At 26.4% G+C, this 20,039-nt stretch overlaps 1 protein-coding gene across 9 annotated transcripts in view; it reads right to left on the reverse strand.

Moving 5' to 3' along the window:
- The window catches only part of mbl (splicing regulator muscleblind), a 318,509-nt gene that overhangs the window by 271,260 nt on the left and 27,210 nt on the right, over nucleotides 1–20,039 (reverse strand). For 8 of the 9 annotated variants that reach the window (XR_012723872.1, XM_075313800.1, XM_075313798.1 and 5 more), the window contains exons 2-3: nucleotides 12,784–12,984; nucleotides 10,903–12,036 (exon numbers count right to left, since the gene is read on the reverse strand). Coding sequence is in view for 8 of the 9 variants with exons in the window: in XM_075313800.1 (XP_075169915.1) it covers nucleotides 10,903–11,091 (189 nt within the window). In the remaining variant the exon portion in view is untranslated. The remainder of the gene's footprint in view (nucleotides 1–10,902; nucleotides 12,037–12,783; nucleotides 12,985–20,039) is intronic. The other variant, XM_075313793.1, reaches the window with a different exon arrangement.

Genomic DNA, 20,039 nt, shown 5'->3' on the forward strand with positions numbered 1-20,039 from the left:
TCTTAATTTATTTTATTTTTTTTATTTTAGTTTAATTTCCTTTATTTTATTTTAATTTTTTTATTTTTATTTTTGAGGAAAAAAATTTGAGGATATTTTCTATAGCACTAAAATTTCAATGAAATTTTTTATAGAAATAAAATTCAACAAAATTTTCTATAGAAATATAATTTATAGAAAATTTTCTATAGAGCAAAAAATTTTAGAAAATTTCCTATAAAAATAAAATTTTGACGAAATTTTCTATAGAAATAAAATTCATGGGAAATTTTTTATAGAAATAAAATTGTTAGAAAAATTTCTATAGTAATATAATTTTTTGAGAATTTTCTATAGAAATGACATTTCTATGAAAATTTCTCTAAAGCTAAAATTACTAGGGAATTTCCTATAGAAATAAAATGTCTGGAAAATATTCTATAAATAAAATTGTAGGGAAATCTATAGAATAAAATATCTAATTTATTTTATGTTGATTTGTTTGATTTAAATTAATTTCCTTTTATTTTATTAATTATTTTATTAATTTATTTATTTTTTTTGTTTTTTATTTTATTTTATGTTATTTCTATAGAAAAAACAAGTATATACGGCCGTAAGTTCGGCCAGGCCGAATCTTATGTACCCTCCACCATGGATTGCGTAGGAACTTCTACTAAAGGCTGTCATCCACAATCGAATTACTTGGGTTGCGATAACACTTGCCGATGGTAAGGTATCGTAAAACTTTTTAACACTGTCTTCTAAATTGTAAGTTAGCCCATACGGGGTATATATTAAACAAAAAAGGCCGATTAAATACGTATATAACCTAGTTTGACAAAATTTTCTATAGAAATGAAACCTTGACAAAATTTTCTATAGAAATAAAATTTTGACAAAATTTTCTATAGAAATAAAAATTTGACAAAATTTTCTATAGAAATAAAAACTTGACAAAATTTTCTATAGAAATAAAATGTTGACAAAATTTTCTATGGAAGTAAAATGTTGACAAAATTTTCTATAGCAATACAATTTTGACAAAAATTTCTAAAGAAATAAAATGTTGACAAAATTTTGTATAGAAATGAAATTTTGACAAAATTTTGTATAGAAATAAAATGTTGACACAATTTTCTACAGAAATAAATTTTTTACAAAATTTTCTATAGAAATAAAATTTTGACAAACATTTCTATAGAAATAAACTTTTGACAAAACTTTCTATAGAAATGAAATTTTAACAAAACTTTCTATAGTAATAAAATTTGACAAAATTTTCTATGGAAATAAAGTTTTGGTAGATTACAAAATTTTCTATAGAAATAAAATTTTGACAAAATTTTCTATGGAAATAAAATTTTGACAAACATTTGTATAGAAATAAACTTTTGACAAAACTTTCTATAGAAATGAAATTTTGACAAAACTTTCTATAGTAATAAAATTTGACAAAATTTTCTATGGAAATAAAGTTTTGGTAGATTATTTTTGGCGATATGGACCAATTTTTGTGTAATAAGTCATCGGCTATATATAACTAAAGACCGATATGGACCAATTTTTACATGGCTGTTAGAGGCCATATATTGACAAAATGTACCAAATTTCAACCGTATCGGATGACTTTTGCTCCTCCAAGAGGTTCCGGACGTCAAATCTGGGGACGGTTTATATGGGAACTATATATAATTATGAACCGATATGGACCAATTTTTGCATGGTTGTTAGAGACCATATACTAACACCATGTACCAAATTTCAACTGGATCGGATGAATTTTGCTCTTCCAAGAGGCTCCGGAGGTCAAATCTGGGGATCGGTTTATATGGGGGCTATATATAATTATGGACCGATATGGACCAATTTTTGCATGGTTGTTAAAAACCGTATACTAAGACCACGTACTAAATTTCAACCGGATCGGATGAATTTTGCTCCTCCAAGAGGCTCCGGTGGTCAAATCTGGGGATCGGTTTATATGGGAGCTATATATAATTATGGACCGATATGGACCAATTTGTGCATGGTTGTTAGAGGCCGTATACTAACATCAAGTACCAAATTTCAACCGGATCGGATGAATTTTGCCCCTCCAAAAGTCTCCGGAGGTCAAATCTGGGATCGGTTTATATGGGGGCTATATATAATTATGGACCGATATGGACCAATTTTTGCATAGTTGTTAGAGACCATATACTAACATCAGGTACCAAATTTCAATAGGATCGGATGAATTTTGCCCCTCCAAGAGGCTCCGGAGGTCAAATCTGGGGATCGGTTTATATGGGGGCTATATATAATTATGGACCGATATGGACTAATTTTTGCATGGTTGTTAGAGACCGTATACTAAGACCACGTACCAAATTTCAACCGGATCGGATGAATTTTGCTGCTCCGGGAGGCTCCCCAAGCCAAATTTAGGGATCGGTTTATATGGGGGCCATACGTAAACGTGGTCCGATATGGCCCATTTTCAATACCGTCCGACCTACATCAATAACAACTACTTGTGCCAAGTTTCAAGTCGATAGCTTGTTTCGTTCGGAAGTTAGCGTGATTTCCACAGACGGACGGACAGCCGGACAGACGGACAGACGGACGGATGGACAGACGGACAGACGGACGGACGGACGGACATGCTTAGATCGACTCAGAATTTCACCACGACCCAGAATATATATACTTTATGGGGTCTTAGAGCAATATTTCGATGTGTTACAAACGGAATGACAAAGTTAATATACCCCCATCCTATGGTGGAGGGTATAAAAATTCTAAGAAATTTTTGTGTAAAACTAAAATTTTGACGAAATTTTCTATAGAAATAACAATTTTAGGAAAATTTCTATAAAATCAAAATTTTTATGAAATTTCCTATATAAATAAAATTTCTGGGAAATTTTATTTTAATGTTAATGTTACTTTATTTTGCTCTATTTTATTTTATTTTATTTTATTTTATTTTATTTTATTTTAATTTAATTTTTATTTTTGTGAAAATAAATTTTTAGGAAATTTTGTACAGAACTAAATTGTAACAAAATTTTATATAGAAATGAAATTTCAACAACATTTTCTATAAAAATACAATTTCTAGAAAATTTTCTAAGGAAAATATTGTTCTAGAAAATTTATTATAAAAATAAAATTTCGAAGAAATTTTCTATATAAATAAAAAATTTCTATAGTAATAAAATTTTTACAGAATTGTCTATAGAAATAAATATGTAGGAAATTTTATATAAAACTAAAATTTCTAGAAAATTTCCTATAGAAATAAAATTTCTGGGAAATATAGTTTTTAGGAAATCTTCTATAGAAATAATTTCTAATTAATTTATTTTTATTTTTTTATTTATTTTAATTTATTAATTTTTATTTTAAAAATTTTATATTATTTAATTTTATTTTATTTAAATTTATTTTATGTTAATTTACTTTATTTTACTTTTTTATTTTATTTTATTTTATTTTATTTTATTTTATGTTAATTTACTTTATTTTTATTTTATTTTAGTTTAATTTATTTTAATCTCAAACGATATTTCAAGGTATTTTAATCTCTTGATGTGGCTGGTCCTTTGGTGGCATACCTAGTTTTTTTTTTGCAAACTTTCAGTACTCCTTTGTGGCAAGAACTTCGATGAATAAATGGCTACTTAAAAAAATATTGGCATAAATTATGAACAACATTACACTTCCGTAGCGTTGCCAAGAGACTCAAAAAAACCAGTTCCGCAAACGGGAAGGGAAGTTGAGGCCAACCTACGGAGAACTAAGACCCAAGAAAACACAATCTATGCTTACAATGTGGGAAAAAGGCATAGGCAAAAAAAGCAGCGAAAACGCATACCACACAAAAACCATTAAGGCAGTTGGTAGACAAGCAGTTCCTAGTCGCCATCGTTATACCATAAAGGATGTCATATCGATAAGGATCAAATGCTGGTTAAAAGGGGAGCATACGATAAAGTGAATGAATTGGATGGTTTCTTCAAATGTAGGCTGAGTTGGGGCTGTCTTTTGTGGCCATTTCTTGTTTTACAGTTCATTGAGCTGTGTTCCTAGCGCTTGGCTTTTGTCATCCGCTGAAGATGCGTCCGTTTAGATATTCATTCGGCAAGTCACTTTCTCCCTTCTGCCTATGGTTCATATCTAAAAGCATCTAATGCAAATGACTTAAATCATTTAGAGTTGAAGGAGCTACAAGAATATGCAAAAAAATGGAAATCAATAGAAAACGATAAAAGCATATCGCCAGGGAGGGGGGTGTAAGATGGGGCTATAGGAAACCCCTTTTGATTATTAAACTAAGATTACATAATAGATATCAATTGCAGCAGTCATTTGGTGGTCGTTTGACAGCATTCCTTTTTCTTTAAGCGGATTTTTTCTCCTTTCAATGCAAAGGAAACTTCATTAGTTCCTTTTGGGGAAGCTATTAAGGCCGGAATAATTTCTAAAAGGTCTTGTCAAAAGCATAAAAATGGCGTAAGAGTACGAGCCTTTGACGTAGTAAGTTAATTAAAAATAAATCTCCAAGATTAGGAAGGGAAAATCAAGAAATTTTTTTAACGGCAATAAAATTTCAAAAGAATTTTCTATAGCAAAAAAAAAAATGTTTGAAATAAAATTTCTGTAGACAAACAATTTGAGGAAATTTTCAATAGAAATAAAAATTCTAAAATTCTATCGAACTAAAATTTTTAGGAATTAAAAAAAAAATTAGAGAAATTTACTATATAAATTAAATTTCTACAAAATTTTCTATATAAATAAAATTTCTAAGAAATTTTCTATGGAAATAAAATTTCTAAGAAATTTTCTATAGAAATAAAATATTCAGGAAATTTTCTATAGAAATAAAATTTCTAAGAAATTTTCTATAGAAATAAAATTTCTAAGAAATTTTCTATAGAAATAAAATTTCTATGAAATTTTCTATAGAAATAAAATTTCTAAGAAATTTGCTATAGAAATAACATTTCTAAGAAATTTTCTAAGAAATAAAATTTCTAAGAAATTTTCTATAGGAATAAAATTTCTAAGAAATTTTCTATAGAAATAAAATTTCTAAGAAATTTTCTATAGAAATAAAATTTCTAAGAAATTTTCTATAGAAATAAAATTTCTAAGAAATTTTCTATAGAAATAAAATGCTTAGAAATAAAATTTCTAAGAAATTTTCTATAGAAATAAAATGTTTAGGAAATTTTCTATAGAAATAAAATTTCTAAGAAATTTTCTATAGAAAAAAAATTTTTAGGAAATTTTCTATAGAAATAAAATTTCTAAGAAATTTTCTATAGAAATAAAATTTTTACAAAGCTTTCTAAGAAAATTTAAAATTTCTAGAAAATTTTCTGTGGAAAACCCATTTCTAGAAAATTATCTATATTAATAAAATTTCTAGGAAAATTTCTAGAAAATTTCCTAAAGAAATAAATTTTCTGTAGAAAAAACTTTTTAGAAATTTTTCTATAGAAATAAAGGTTCTATGGGTTCTTTTTAGTAATAAAATTTCTTGGAACTTATAGAAATAAAATTTTGAGGAAATTTTCTGTAGAATTAAATTTCAACAAAACTTTCTATAGAAATAGAATTTCGACAAAACTTTCTATAGGTATATAATTTGACAAAATTTTCTATCGAAATAAAATTTCTAGGAAATTATCGACGAAATTGGCTTAAAGAAATAAAATTTCTAGGACATTTTCTAACAAAAAAAATTCTGGAAAATTTTCTATTGAAAAAAATCTAAGGGAATTTTTATCGAAATAAAATTTCTAGAAAATTATCTATATAAATAAAATTTCCAGAAAATTATCATCTATAGAAATAACATTTCTAAGAAATTTTCGACGATATTTTCTATACAAAAAATTTTTGAGAAAATTTTCTATAGAAATAAAATGTAGAAAATTTTCTATAGAAATAAAATGTCAAGAAAACTTTTACAAAAATCTAGAAAATTTTTATAGAATAAAATTTTCGGTAGAAATAAAATTACTAGGAAATTTGTGGTAGAAATAAATCTTCTATAGGAATATTAATTTTTTCTCATTAATTTTTATGTATCACAAATTACTTGGATTATCCATAACAAAAAAAAAACTCACACAAAAATTTTACCTTTCAATATTTATTGACAACACATGACGATGAAACAAATCATTAAAAAATCTTCTCCAAATAATGATGAATTCGTAGTTTTCATCTCGTGGTTATTTTTTTATTCCATTAGCTGATTTACATATTTTCCCATATAATACCACATAGCTTTGGAAACACAAAACAATGACCAGACACCAATCCAGATGTAACCGGAGGATTCTTCGTCCATTAGAGTTGACATAGCAGCACTTTCATTGGCCATTTTAAGTGAATAGTTTTATTTTATTTTATATATTTTCTGGCGCTTCCTTCCGAATTGAAAACTGAAATGAGAAATTTTCTAGGCAACAAAATTCTAAATCATTGCCTACTAGTATTAGGAAAAATGTTTTCGTATGGATTTGTGATTTCCAAAACAAGTTGATTTATTGGAGTAGATTAAGCAGTGCCTTTTAAACTGTTTGAGAATAATTGTTTGAAAAGCCAATAAAGCCAAACAAAGAAAGTCAATCCTATCGTAGCTTTATGAAGCGAGCAATTACAACGCCTATAGATAGGCAATGAAAATTGTTTTTAGAAGATTAACCTGGTTCATCTCTGTATAAAATGACTATTGGCTTAATTTTTATTCCCAAAAGAGCGACTTTCATATTTCATGAGCCACTTTTTTTATACCCTCCACCATAGGATGGGGTGTATATTAACTTTGTCATTCCGTTTGTAACACATCGAAATATTGACCTAAGACCCCATAAAGTATATATATTCTGGGTCGTGGTGAAATTCTGAGTCGATCTAAACATGTCCGTCAGTCCGTCTGTTCAAATCACGCTAACTTCCGAACGAAACAAACTATCGACTTGAAACTAGGCACAAGTAGTTGTTATTGATGTAGGTCGGATGGTATTGCAAATGGGCCATATCGGTCCACTTTAACGTATAGTCCCATATAAACCGATCCCCAGATTTGGCTTGCGGAGCCTCTAAGAGAAGCAAATTTCATCCGATCCGGCTTAAATTTTGGTACATGGTTTTAGCATATAGTCTCTAACAATCATGCAAAAATTGGTAAATATCGGTCCAAAATTATATAGCCCCCATTTAAACCGATCCCAAGATTTGGCCTCCGGAGCCTCTAAGAGAAGCAAATTTCATCCGATCCGGCTTAAATTTTGGTACATAGTATTAGTATATGGCCTCTAACATCCATGCAAAAATTGGTAAATATCGGTCCACAATTATATATAGCCCCCATATAAATCGATCCCCAGATTTGGCTTCTGGAGCCTCTTGCAGGAGCAAAATTCATCCGATCCCGTTGAAATTTGGTACGTGGTGTAAGCATATGGTCTCTTACAACCATGCACGAATTGGTCCATATCGGTCCATAATTATATATAGCCCCCATATAAACCGATCCCCTGATTTGTCCTTCGCAGCCTCTTGGAGGAGCAAAATTCATCCGATGCAGTTGATATTTGGAACGTGATGTTAGTATGTGGTCCCTAACAAACACGCAAGAAGTGGTCAATATCGGTCCATAATTTTATATAGACCCCATATAAATCGATCCCCAGATTTGTCTTCCGGAGCCTCTTGGAGGAGCAAAATTCATCCGATCCGGTTGAAATTTGGAACGTGGTGTTAGTATATGGCCGCTAATAACAATGCCAAAATTGGTCCATATCGGTCCATTGTTATATATAGCCAATCCCCAATCACACAAAAAATAGTCCATATCGATTCATAATCATCGTTGCCACTCGAGCAAAAAATAATCTACCAAAATGTTATTTCTATAGAAAATTTTGTCAAATTTTATTTCTATAGAAAATTTTGTCAAACTTTATTTCTATAGAAAATTTTGTCGAAATTTTAATTCTATAGAGAATGTTTTCAACATTTTAATTCTATTGAAAATTTTGTCAAAATTTATTTCTATAGAACATTTTGTGAAAATTTTATTTCCATAGAAAATTTTGTCAAAATTTTTTTTCTATAGAAAAATTTTGTCAAAATTTTATTTCTATAGAAAATTGTGTAAAAATTCTTTTGCTATAGAAAATTTGGTCAAAACTTTTTTGCTATAGAAAATTTTGCCAAAATTTTATTTATATATAAAATTTTATCAAAATGTTACTCATATAGAAAATTTTGTCAATATTTTATTTCTATGGAAAATTTTACAACATTTTATTTCTAGAGAAAATTTTGTCAAAATTGTATTTCTAGAGAAAAATTTCTCAACATTTTATAGAAATTTTTTTAAATTTTAATTCTATAGAAAATTTTCTCAAAATTTTACTTCTATGGAAATTATTCTCAAAATTTTTTTCTGTAGAAAATTTTCTCAAAATTTTATTTCTATAGAAAATTTTGTCAAAATTTTATTTCTATTTATTTCTATAGAAAATTTTGTCAAAATTTTATTTCTATTTATTTCTATAGAAAATTTTGTCAAAATTTTATTTCTATTTATTTCTATAGAAAATTTTGTCAAAATTTTATTAGAAAACTTTGTCAAAATTTTTTTGCTATAGAAAATTTTGCCAAAATTTTATTTTTATATAAAATTTTATCAAAATGTTATTTATATAAAAATTTTGTCAAAATTTAATTTCTATAGAAAATTTTGTCAAAACTTTATTTCTATAGAAAAATTTTGTCAATATTTTATTTCTATTGAAAATTTTACAAAATTTTATTTCTAGAGAAAATTTTGTCAAAATTGTATTTCTAGAGAAAATTTTCTCAACATTTTATAGAAATTTTCTTAAAATTGTCTCAAAATTTTATTTCTATGGAAAATATTCTCAAAATTTTTTTCTGAAGAAAATTTTGTCAAAATTTGATATGTAGAAAATTTTGTCAAAATGTCATTTCTATGGAAAAATTTGTCAAAATTTTATTTCTATAGAAAATTTTTTAATTTTTTTTTTTTGCAATAGAAAATGTTGTCAAATTTTTATTTCTATAGAAAATATTTTTTAAATTTTATTTCCATAGAAAATTTTGTCAATTTTTTTTTTCTATAGAAATTTTTGTCAAATTTTTTTTTCTATAGAAAATTTTGTCAAAATTTTATTTCTATAGAAAATTTTGTCAAAATTTTATGTCTATAGAAATTTTTGTCAAAATTTTATGTCTATAGAAAATTTGGTAAAAAAATTATTTCTATAGAAAATTTTGGCAAAATTTTATTTTTTTATAGAAAATTATGTCAACATTTTATTTCTATAGAAAAAGTTGTACAAATTTTATTTCTATAGAAATTTTTGTCAAAATTTTATTTCTATAGAAAATTTTGTCAAAATTTTACTTCTATAGAAAATGTTGTCAGTTTCTAGGCAATCCATGGTGGAGGGTACATAAGCTTCGGCCTGTCCGAACTTACGGCCGTATATACTTGTTTAAATATAATATGCCCTTACTATTGCGAGTGAAATTTTCTAGAAAATTTCCATGATAACACTCTCCTGTCACATTATCTCGATAATTCTAGATAAATACTAGATAAAATGATTATAGGAAAATTTAAATTTAATTAAAAAAAATGATTCCCACATTTATTATAAAAACTGTTATAAATCATTTGTCGTTTGTATTTTTTTTTACAAAAAATTCCTCACATTTTTTGTCTTTTTTTGTTTTGTGTTTTACGAGTGTGCCTGTGGCACTTTTTGTGCCACTTTTTTTGAACTTTGATGTCATTTCTTGTACCGTACAAGGATTCATATTTTCAGTATAAATATTTTATAGTATAACTAGCCTCCATTTTCAAGAAGCTCCGTTAGCTAATGACCTTTTAAGCCGACCTATGGACATATTTTTCATCTTGCCTATCTATATATTCCATATGCCAGTTAAGAACTTAACTGATCAAAGATTTTCAGTTAATGTTAACCGGAGAGATTACTTAATTTACTTTCTGTTAACTGACAGTTAAAGCCTAACGGAGCTATATGAAAATGGCCGTAAGTATATTATGTAGCAGTGTGATAAAAAAATTAAAGCCTATTTTAGGCACTTTATAAAGAAAATACTTCAAGTTAAATGAATTCTTCTATAAAATCTATATCGTAGACTTTGTTGTTTAACCAAAAATATCTGAAATTCTCAAATTGTAAATTTTTTTCTAAATCAGGTTTTTTTTCTCAAAAAATTGATTGTAGTTTAGCCTTTACCATACCATACCATAAAGACTAATGGAGCTATATGAATATGGCCGTAAGTATATTATGTAGCAGTGTGATAAAAAAAATTAAAGCCTATTTTTAGGCATTTTATAAAGAAAATTCTTCAAGTTAAGTGAAGTCTTCTATAAAATCTATATCGCAGACTTTGTTGTTTCACAAAAAACATCTGAAATTCTCAAATTGTAAATTTTTTTCTAAATCAGGTTTTTTTTCTCAAAAAATTGATTGTATTCTAGCCTTTACCATAGCTAAAGCAGCTTAACACATATTCATGGCGATTTTTTTTTCAACATAAAAGCTTTTGACATATTTAAAGCTGGTTCTCTGGAATGTGGTAGACTAATAACTATTTATGTTATAAAGCATATTATGGAGATATGTATATAAAAATGCATATGAGACAAGGGACAAATAAAAAGAGATTAAAATCTGGAATTTTTGAATTTAATCTCTTTTGCTTTTTTTTTTGCTGAGCACACAATAAATGATAATGATGGTCTAGAGAGATGGCGATCATGCAAATTAATATACAATTAATTACACTAAATAAATAATAAACAAACAAAAGAGGATGTTTCAATATTTAAAAAAAAAGCCTACTAACCTTAATGCTATCATAGCAGGCGGTCACCTTGCCATTTTGCACTTCAACATTTGCAGGCGGATGGGCAAATTTACATTCGGTATCTTGGCGGGAACATTTATTCCTTTGAAATTCACGACATACTTCTAGCTGGAGCCAACGTGAATCTTTGCCATTCAACAGGCTGGTCATATTAACCATAGCGGCCATGTTTCTTGCGTTTTTATTTTTGTTTTTTTATTTTTTTTCTATTACTTTTGGTTTTTCTTTAATGCTTGGTTGTATTACTGGATTGCTCTCTAGAATATCGGGGAGAGGGATGTGCGGGTATAGATGATGTGATGTGAGAACTTTTTTTTGTAGGCTTCTTCTTCTATTGGCTTGATTTTACTTGGGCCTAGGCTTTTCCATTTAAATATAGTAAATTAATTTGGTTGATTATCTAGCGGTTTGAAGGCGCTTATATTTAATGCTGGAGGGGCCTTTATTACAACCAAAAACAAAGAATGATGCTTACACACACATATACACAAACAGCTGATTTTAATTCTTCTATGGATAAAAGACCACAGAAGACAATCACACAAATACCCAGTTAACTATACAGCGAGAGAGAGAGAGAGAGAGCTTATGATCTCCTGTATTTGTTTGTGTGAGAGATGATTTAACCGGAAACAACTGGCCTTAAGGGATATTCGTTGTGGGTTAGGTTATAAGAAGGAAAACGAGGGGGGAAGGAAAGCGTTTTCTAACCAACTTAATTTAATTGTTTGGTTTCGATATTCCTTTGGGCTATTTCACCTTCTTGCTATAACCTTTTGTCACTTTTCCTTGGATTTTTAGGATTAATAAGTGCGAGAGGGATGTTTGTTTGTTTATTGATGATTATTTTAATCCTGCGGCATTGGTTGGTTTACTGGCGTTTTTCTTTTAGGATTTTCCGTAGTTGGTTTATTTGTGTATTTTTGTGATTCTCATGACATTTGCTTGGTATTTTTTAGGGTTGCCAAATTTCTCAAAAAATTTTTAATTCTCAAAAATTCATTAATTTTTTTTCTTTTTTTTTTAAAGAATACAAAAAAATTTCACTCACTTTCAACTCTTAAGAGTTGTATTTTTTGTAATGGATTTTTTTTTTTATAAATTTTTCTTTTGCTTTATAGAAAAGAGAAAGGGAATAAAAAAAAATTAAAAATTAAATAAAACACTAATGATTTTCTTTCAATAATAAATTTATATATTGATATGAAGACTAGAATATACGAATAGCACTTAAAGCGTTTTTTTGTTTTGTTTTTAAAGGGAGGATAGCCAGCTGTTTATGATTTTAAAATCTGATTTTTGGACTCAGAGGTTTTTATATTTTCCATTCATATATATTTTTAATATTTCTAATATTTTGTTTAAAATATTTTCAGCCAGGCTTTATGAAGCTTTTCTTCTTCTAATATTTGTTGTATATATTTATATATCCAGCAAAATCAAAACCAAACTGAAGATACAAAACTGAAAAGATGACAGCCAAAAAAAACCGGGGGTCTTGATAATGTTGGAGGTGGATTGTGGAAGGCCGGATTAAATTAAAAAACAAATATTTTTAGGATATATATTTTAAATTTAATCTTTGTTTAAGGTTTCAGGGTTCCGGTTTTTAGGATATAGATGATTGATTTCATTAGCATTTCAAGCGCAACAAACAAACAGCAGTAGTTTTTTTTATTTCTATAATTTTGATAGGCCTTTTTGTTCTATATATATATTTTGTTTGAAATTTTACTGGCTTTTGATTTTTTTTGTTGGTACTAAAACAAATATATAGGATGTTGGCTATATTATATTCTGGCCTTTGAAAAGCTTCAGCAGGAGCAGCAGCATTACTAAAGTAGATTTTTAACTGCTTACAAATAGCTTTCTAACTAACAATCGTAGTTATTATAACCATATCAGCCTTTATATATTTCAATATATACGTATATAGTATTTATATGTACTTTTTGTTTTGCAAACATTTAGCCTAAAAAGCTAAAAGGCTTATATTGTATAATTTTTTTTGTGTATAAGAAATTTTCCAGTTTTGTAATTTTCTGGTTTGCTGTACATTATCTGAAATGAGAAGAAAAAATGGGAAAAGAGAAAAATACAAAAAATAGGTTAGCATTTATAGAGGATATTGTAAGCATTTTTCTATATATATATACTATAAATTAAATTTATGAAATTATAATAAAACAAAAAAAAAAATACATATACATATTTTTTTTAGTTTATCTAAGATATGTGAAAGCATTAAAGTCATATGAGATTTGTATCAATTTTCTTAAAATTAGGAGTTTATTTGTTTTGCCGTTTTTTTTCTCGGTTTAATAGGTAAGCATTCATTACATATAATACCCCAGCAAATATTTTGTATAAGCATTTTACCCAAAAAAGCTTTTTTTTTCATTTATTACTTTTAAAAGCTAAAGGCAAGCACACACATTTCATTTTAATATACCATTATTAAAGGACAATAATTATGGTAATAATTATCTTTATTATAAATAAATACAATTATAACATAATTATATTTATTATAAACAAAAAGATAATTATAGTATAATTATTTTTATATTACAAAATACATATTAAAAGCTTGTTTCTATTGAAAAGCACAATCAATTTTTTTTCTCGGTGTATATACACTCATTAACAAGAATTTAAAAAAGACGGCTAAAGTAATATTCTCCCCCGTAGTTTTATTCGTCCCTTCGTTACGTAGCCATAATCTTAATGTCATATCTTAAAATTGTAACAAAAAAAACACTTTTATTTTTTTTATAAAAAAAAAAAATCAATTAATTTTAATTAAAACTAATCACACAAGAACACTATCAAATATGTGATTTAATAGGCCGAAAACCTTAGTTGTTAGTACCTTTATTTTTTGTATTTATCTTCATATTTTTTAATATGATTTAAATAAACTAATCATAATAATAATATGTGATTTAATATTTTTTTTTTAATTCAGTATGTAAAATTTTATCAACCCTTTCACTACCGAAATAAACCTAATGTTAAAAACTAAAATTTTTCTTCTGTATTTACTTGTACTAACAGCATGTAGAACAAAAATTGTCAGTTTGAGAACCTACCTCAATTACTTCAAGAGCTCTATGAGCTTGTTCTGAAAACTTGATTCTTGAATTGTGACCAAATGGCCTTACGAAAATAAGAGCTATTGGGCCTATAATATCTTTCAAAATGTGAGAAAAAATACAAAAAAAAACGCGAAAAAGTATCAGCTATAGTATAAATGTCCATTTAGTAGGAATATACAGTAGAAAAATTGTCTCAAGTTTTCGTATTTTTCGTTTATTGTTAAAGAAGTTTATAAAAATGTATTTTAGTGCTCACCAATATGGAAAATATTTATAGCTTATTTAGATTAAAACATCTACTTTAAAATAACATTGAGAAATAAATCGAAATTAAGTGGGAAAATAGAATTTGGTGTCTTTTTCGAATGTCCTTCTAAGTGGACATCGGTAGTGAACGGGTTAAAATATTAATTGAAAAACCTCTTCAATATATAAATACATTTAAATATAAATTTTCAGCATAAATATTTAAGTAAATTAATAAATTTTTGTTGTGTATCTTCTCCTTGGGTTAAGTTGGCATACCCGATTTATTTCAGGCTCATTTGGACTATTCAGTGCATTGTAATATCTATGGATTTAATTTATATAATAAAACAAGTATATTCGGCCGTTAGTTGGGCCATGGCGAAACTTATGTTCGCACTTTCTATAGAAATAAAATTTTGACAAAATTTTCTATAGTAATAAAATTTTGACAAAATTTTCTATAGAAATAAAATTTTGACAAAATTTTCTATAGAAATGAAATTTTGACAAAATTTTCTATAGAAATGAAATTTTGACAAAATTTTCTATAGAGATAAAATTTTAACAAAATTTTCTATAGAAATAAAATTTTGACAAAATTTTCTATAGAAATAAAATTTTGACAAAATTTTCTATAGAAATAGAATTTTGAAAAAAATTTTCTATAGAAATAAAAATTTGACAAAATTTTCTATAGAAATAAACTTTTAACAAAATTTTCTATAGAAATAAAATTTTGACAAAATTTTCTATAGAAATAAACTTTTAACAAAATTTTCTATAGAAATAAAATTTTGACAAAATTTTCTATAGAAATAAAATTTTGACAAAGTTTTCTATAGAAATAAAATTTTGACAAAATTTTCTATAGAAATGAAATTTTGACAAAATTTTCTATAGAAATAAAATTTTGACAAAAATTTCTATAGAAATAAAATTTTGACAAAGTTTTCTATAGAAATAAAATTTTGACAAAATTTTCTATAGAAATGAAATTTTGATAAAATTTTCTATAGAAATAAAATTTTGACAAAAATTTCTATAGAAATAAAATTTTGACAAAGTTTTCTATAGAAATAAAATTTTGACAAAATTTTCTATAGAAATGAAATTTTGACAAAATTTTCTATAGAAATAAAATTTTGACAAAAATTTCTATAGAAATAAAATTTTGACAAAGTTTTCTATAGAAATAAAATTTTGACAAAATTTTCTATAGAAATAAAATGTTGACAAAATTTCTATGGAAATTAAATTTTGACAAAATTTTCTATAGAAATAAAATTTTGACAAATTTTCTATGGAAATTAAATCTTGACAAAATTTTCTATAGTAATAAACTTTTGACAGAATTTTCTATAGAAATAAAATTGTGACAAAATTGTTGATGTGGACCAATTTTTGTGTGACTGGGGATCGGCTTTATATAACTATAGACCGATATGGACCAATTTTGTCATGGTTGTTAGCCGCCATATACTAGCGCAATGTACCAAATTTCAACCGGATGGGATGAATTTTGCTCCGCCAAGAGGTTCCGGAGGTCAAATCTGGGGATCGGTTATATGGGGGCTATACGTAAAAGTGGTCCCATATGGCCCTTTTGCAATACCATCCGACCTGCATTAATAACAACTACTTAAGCCAAGTTTCAAGTCGATATGGTGGAGGATATAAAAATAATCAAGACCACATGTTTGTGATTGGACGCAGTTGAGGATCACCACATTGCGCAATTATTTTCAGGACTGACGGTGAACACAAAATTTCCTTGTTTTATTTTCAATTTAGAGGAATTTTTTATTATAATATTATTTTTAAAGTTAATTTTAATATCAATGTAATTTTTAATGTTAATTTTAATTTAAATGTAAATTTAAATTTTCTTTTCTTTTCTTTTATTTTATTTTCTTTTTTTTTCTTTTCTTTTCTTTTCTTTTATTTTATTTTCTTTTATTTGATTTTATTTTATTTTATTTTTATTTTTATTTTTAGTTTTAATTTTAATTTTAGTTTATGTTTAATTTAATTTTGGTTAATTAAATTTTATTGTTTTTATTTAAACTTGAATATAACCCACTAAAACTTTTTTCCCTACCCTACCCAACATTTCTTCTCACATAATAACCCCATTCGATCATTAGGAATGTGTTTCACTTTTTTGTTTCTTAATTTCCTCAAGTCACTGATAATTGTCATTGAGTTATAATTTATTTTTTTTTTTCATTTTCGGTGAACACCAGCAGAAATTTTGTTTACACCTCCGTTTGTAGTTATTTTCGTGTGTTTGTTTGTGTTTATTGTCACTTTAGTAAAGTTTTTTTTTCAATAAGGCTTGAAGTGATACAGGGCAAAATGTTCGACGCGCTCTAGTTTTATTTTTACCTTATAACAGGAAAGAAACAAAAATTATCTAATCGCACCAGCTATTGATAATATTATAAATAACAATGTTTTTTTGTTTTTTTTTTTTTTTATTTCCCTATCCAGTTATCGATGGAACTTTGTTGCCAGTATTTTGTTTTTGTTTTTTTTATTCCCCGTGAATTTTTTGTAATGTCAATACAATTTACTGAGAATACTCAATCATAGATTTGAGTGAGAGATACACCGAAAAAATAAAATAAAATAAATATATTTGTAATTAAATGAATAAAAATAAAAATTAGTCGCAAATATTAAACATATCTTAAGTATAAAGAAACGATGTCAGCATTACTAATTGGTTTAACCAATAGGCAAAAATATTTTTGATGTCCGCGAGAAAGGAGGACATTCTATTGCCTGATATGCCATGTGAGAATGCATCAAGTGCTTAGAGCTCTCACTTAGCCTTTAATTAAATTTCTAATCAAAAAATGGAAAATGGAATATCCAAGAAGGTATTAATCCCATGATTTATTTATTTATAATCCATATTTAAAATTCCCAGAAATATTCCCCTTTATAAAACGTACAATTTTCTTTTTGAAAACTTTCCCAAATTCCTTTTTTCGGTTATAATTTCCACATAGATTTTTTCGAGTGTATTCAAGGGACATGGAGCTATAGTCATTGGTATTTGTGATTAACCGAAAAAAAAACAATATTGTAAAATTGCTGATACTACTGTGGGCGCTCCCTTAAAATTTCGTAAAAAGGCACTCTAAAATTCTAAATGTCATGGCTCGTTGTCAATAAGGTTTGGCAAAAAGCCTTTACTTTTGCCGCCTTTTCTAAATGTGAGTGCTAAATATTTATTTCATATATATATTTTTTGTTTATTTCTCATAATTTTGTTGGTTTTAGTTTATTTTATTTTTGCTTTTGTCAATTTCATTTTAATTTTGTTTTATTGCGCCATGTGATAAGAAAAAACTCGTACAATGAAATGTCTTTGCCTGAGACTATTGGGTGGGTCATAGCTGGAAATTCATAACGAGCTAAGAACAATTAAGTATTTAACTAATTATTAATTTGTTGTAATTTAAATTGATTTAATTATTTAGAATAAAATTAATTAAATTTAAATTATTAAAACACTAAATAATGAAATTTAATTAATTTAATTTCATTTATTTTTTTTATTAAATTTAGTAATTAATTCAAGTAAAAAAATAAAAAATTAATTTAATTAATTTTCATTTTAAATTTAATATAATTTATTATTTAAATTGATTTAATTTTTTAGAATAAAATTAATTAAATTTAAATTATTAAAACACTAAATAATGAAATTTAATTAATTTAATTTAATTTATTTTTTTATTAAATTTAGTAATTAATTCAAGTAAAGAAATAAAAAATTAATTAAATTAATTTTCATTTTATATTTAATATAATTTAAATTATATTTTCACCTTTGGACATACGAAACAAAATCCTAATTTTCAAATCAGTGATAAGGCCGACACTCACATTTTGCTGTCCCATATGGTACAAATCGGCAAAAACACATATAAGGAAGCTGCAAATAATTCAAAATAAATGCCTTAAAATTATCCACAATCTACGATGGAGATTTCCAACAAACCAACTTCACCACACATATGGATATGAAAAGATTGACGACTTCATACACAGACTTAGCGAAGCCTATTTTAACAAAAATATGCAATCAGCTTATCCATTGATAAGGGCTTGCAGCAATGGCTCATTATAAATATTAGCGTATAAAACAGTTATCACCAAATTGAAAACTATATGTATTAAGAGTTTACAATTAGTAAATTTACTTTATACATATTTGATTTTCTGGCAATGTTTGATTATTAACAAGATTCTATAGAAAGGGTTTTTACCTATTTTACCCTTTGAAATGTTCATTGAAAAGTAAACATCACAAAAACTAAAAACTGATCTCATTTGTTGTAATATCTAGTGTAATGTCCCGAAAAATGTATATAGATGAAAAAGTAAAGTAAATAAAGATGAATTAATAAATTGAAAAATTAAATTATATTTAATTTAATTTTTTTAACTTTACTCAATTTAGATTTTTAATTTAATGTAACAGAAAAAAAATTATTTTATTTGATTGGAAATCTGATGTTAACCAAGCAACCTTGTTTTTATTTAAATAACCGTTTTGTCTCAAGGGTTACTAACTATGTCAATCTCTAGAGAAAATACTATGAATACCTCCAACAACATTGTTTAGTTCTCAAACATATGGATTTTGTCAAGAAAATATTAAATATTTGTTTGTATTTTTATATGACCCTGTAACAAAATGAATGAACCTATTCTTGTATTCAGACATGTTTAATCTCTAATGGTCACATAATACCCAGTGGTAGAAATAGGGGTCGTGACGGTATAATGTCACTGCTTACTAAATATGCCTTAAATCAGGAGTTCAAAAGTAACGTAGGTGGCTTGTATAGAACATATATCTTATACTGGCCACTCACGTAAACTATTTGATGTTGTGACATAAAAAAAACTTCCTCATAACAGTTAACACCATAAGGCCTGCCATAATCGGTGATTTGAGAAGGCCTAAATAATTGTTGCCTTTGGATTCAGACATATATAAGTGCTTCACTGTGTAAATATGTAGATTTCACACCATCCAAAATTTTCAAAAAAAAAAAACTACCTCACACGAACTCTACAGATTATTATGTGTGCTACTTGTCGGCCTGGCATCGTGCATTTGAAATTGAAGAAAAAAAAACATTCAAAATTTTTGTTTTGGTATATTTCATGCTCTTGGTATAATTTTTTGTTGTTGTGGTATAGTTGTTTGGTTTTAAATAAATAAAAGGCAAATTTATGTATAAAAAATATGTGCAAATGTCTGTCATATATTTCACAAAAAAAAGAGATAGAGACTGTTGGGGGATGAAGTGGACTTCAAAATCCAACCATTCATACACATATTCCCCACATATACATTTATATTTCTATGAAAACATATATGTATATATGTATGTATGTATATATGTCAAAGTGTTTTGTTTTAATTGAGTAAAAAGAATTTTTTGATGTTCAACAGCAAAAAAAAAAAATAATAATAATAAATTCAAAACGAAATGATATTGTAGATGGTTTTATTTTTTCGAATGCTGCACAATAACCAAAATCACCAATCCATTTATTTTAAAAATAATTTATTATAAACATTTTTCGCTTGAATAAAAAAAATTGACATAGACAATAGCATCAACACAAAACTGGTTCTAATGAAATTATAAGTGAAAGATATATTCTTGTATGGAACTAGAAATGCATGAGAGAAATAAATGTTTTCTAAAATGTCATTTTTAACAAAAATTTATATATGAA

The sequence above is a fragment of the Haematobia irritans genome, chromosome 5, assembly GCF_050003625.1.
Source record: "Haematobia irritans isolate KBUSLIRL chromosome 5, ASM5000362v1, whole genome shotgun sequence".
Lineage (NCBI taxonomy): Eukaryota > Metazoa > Arthropoda > Insecta > Diptera > Muscidae > Haematobia > Haematobia irritans.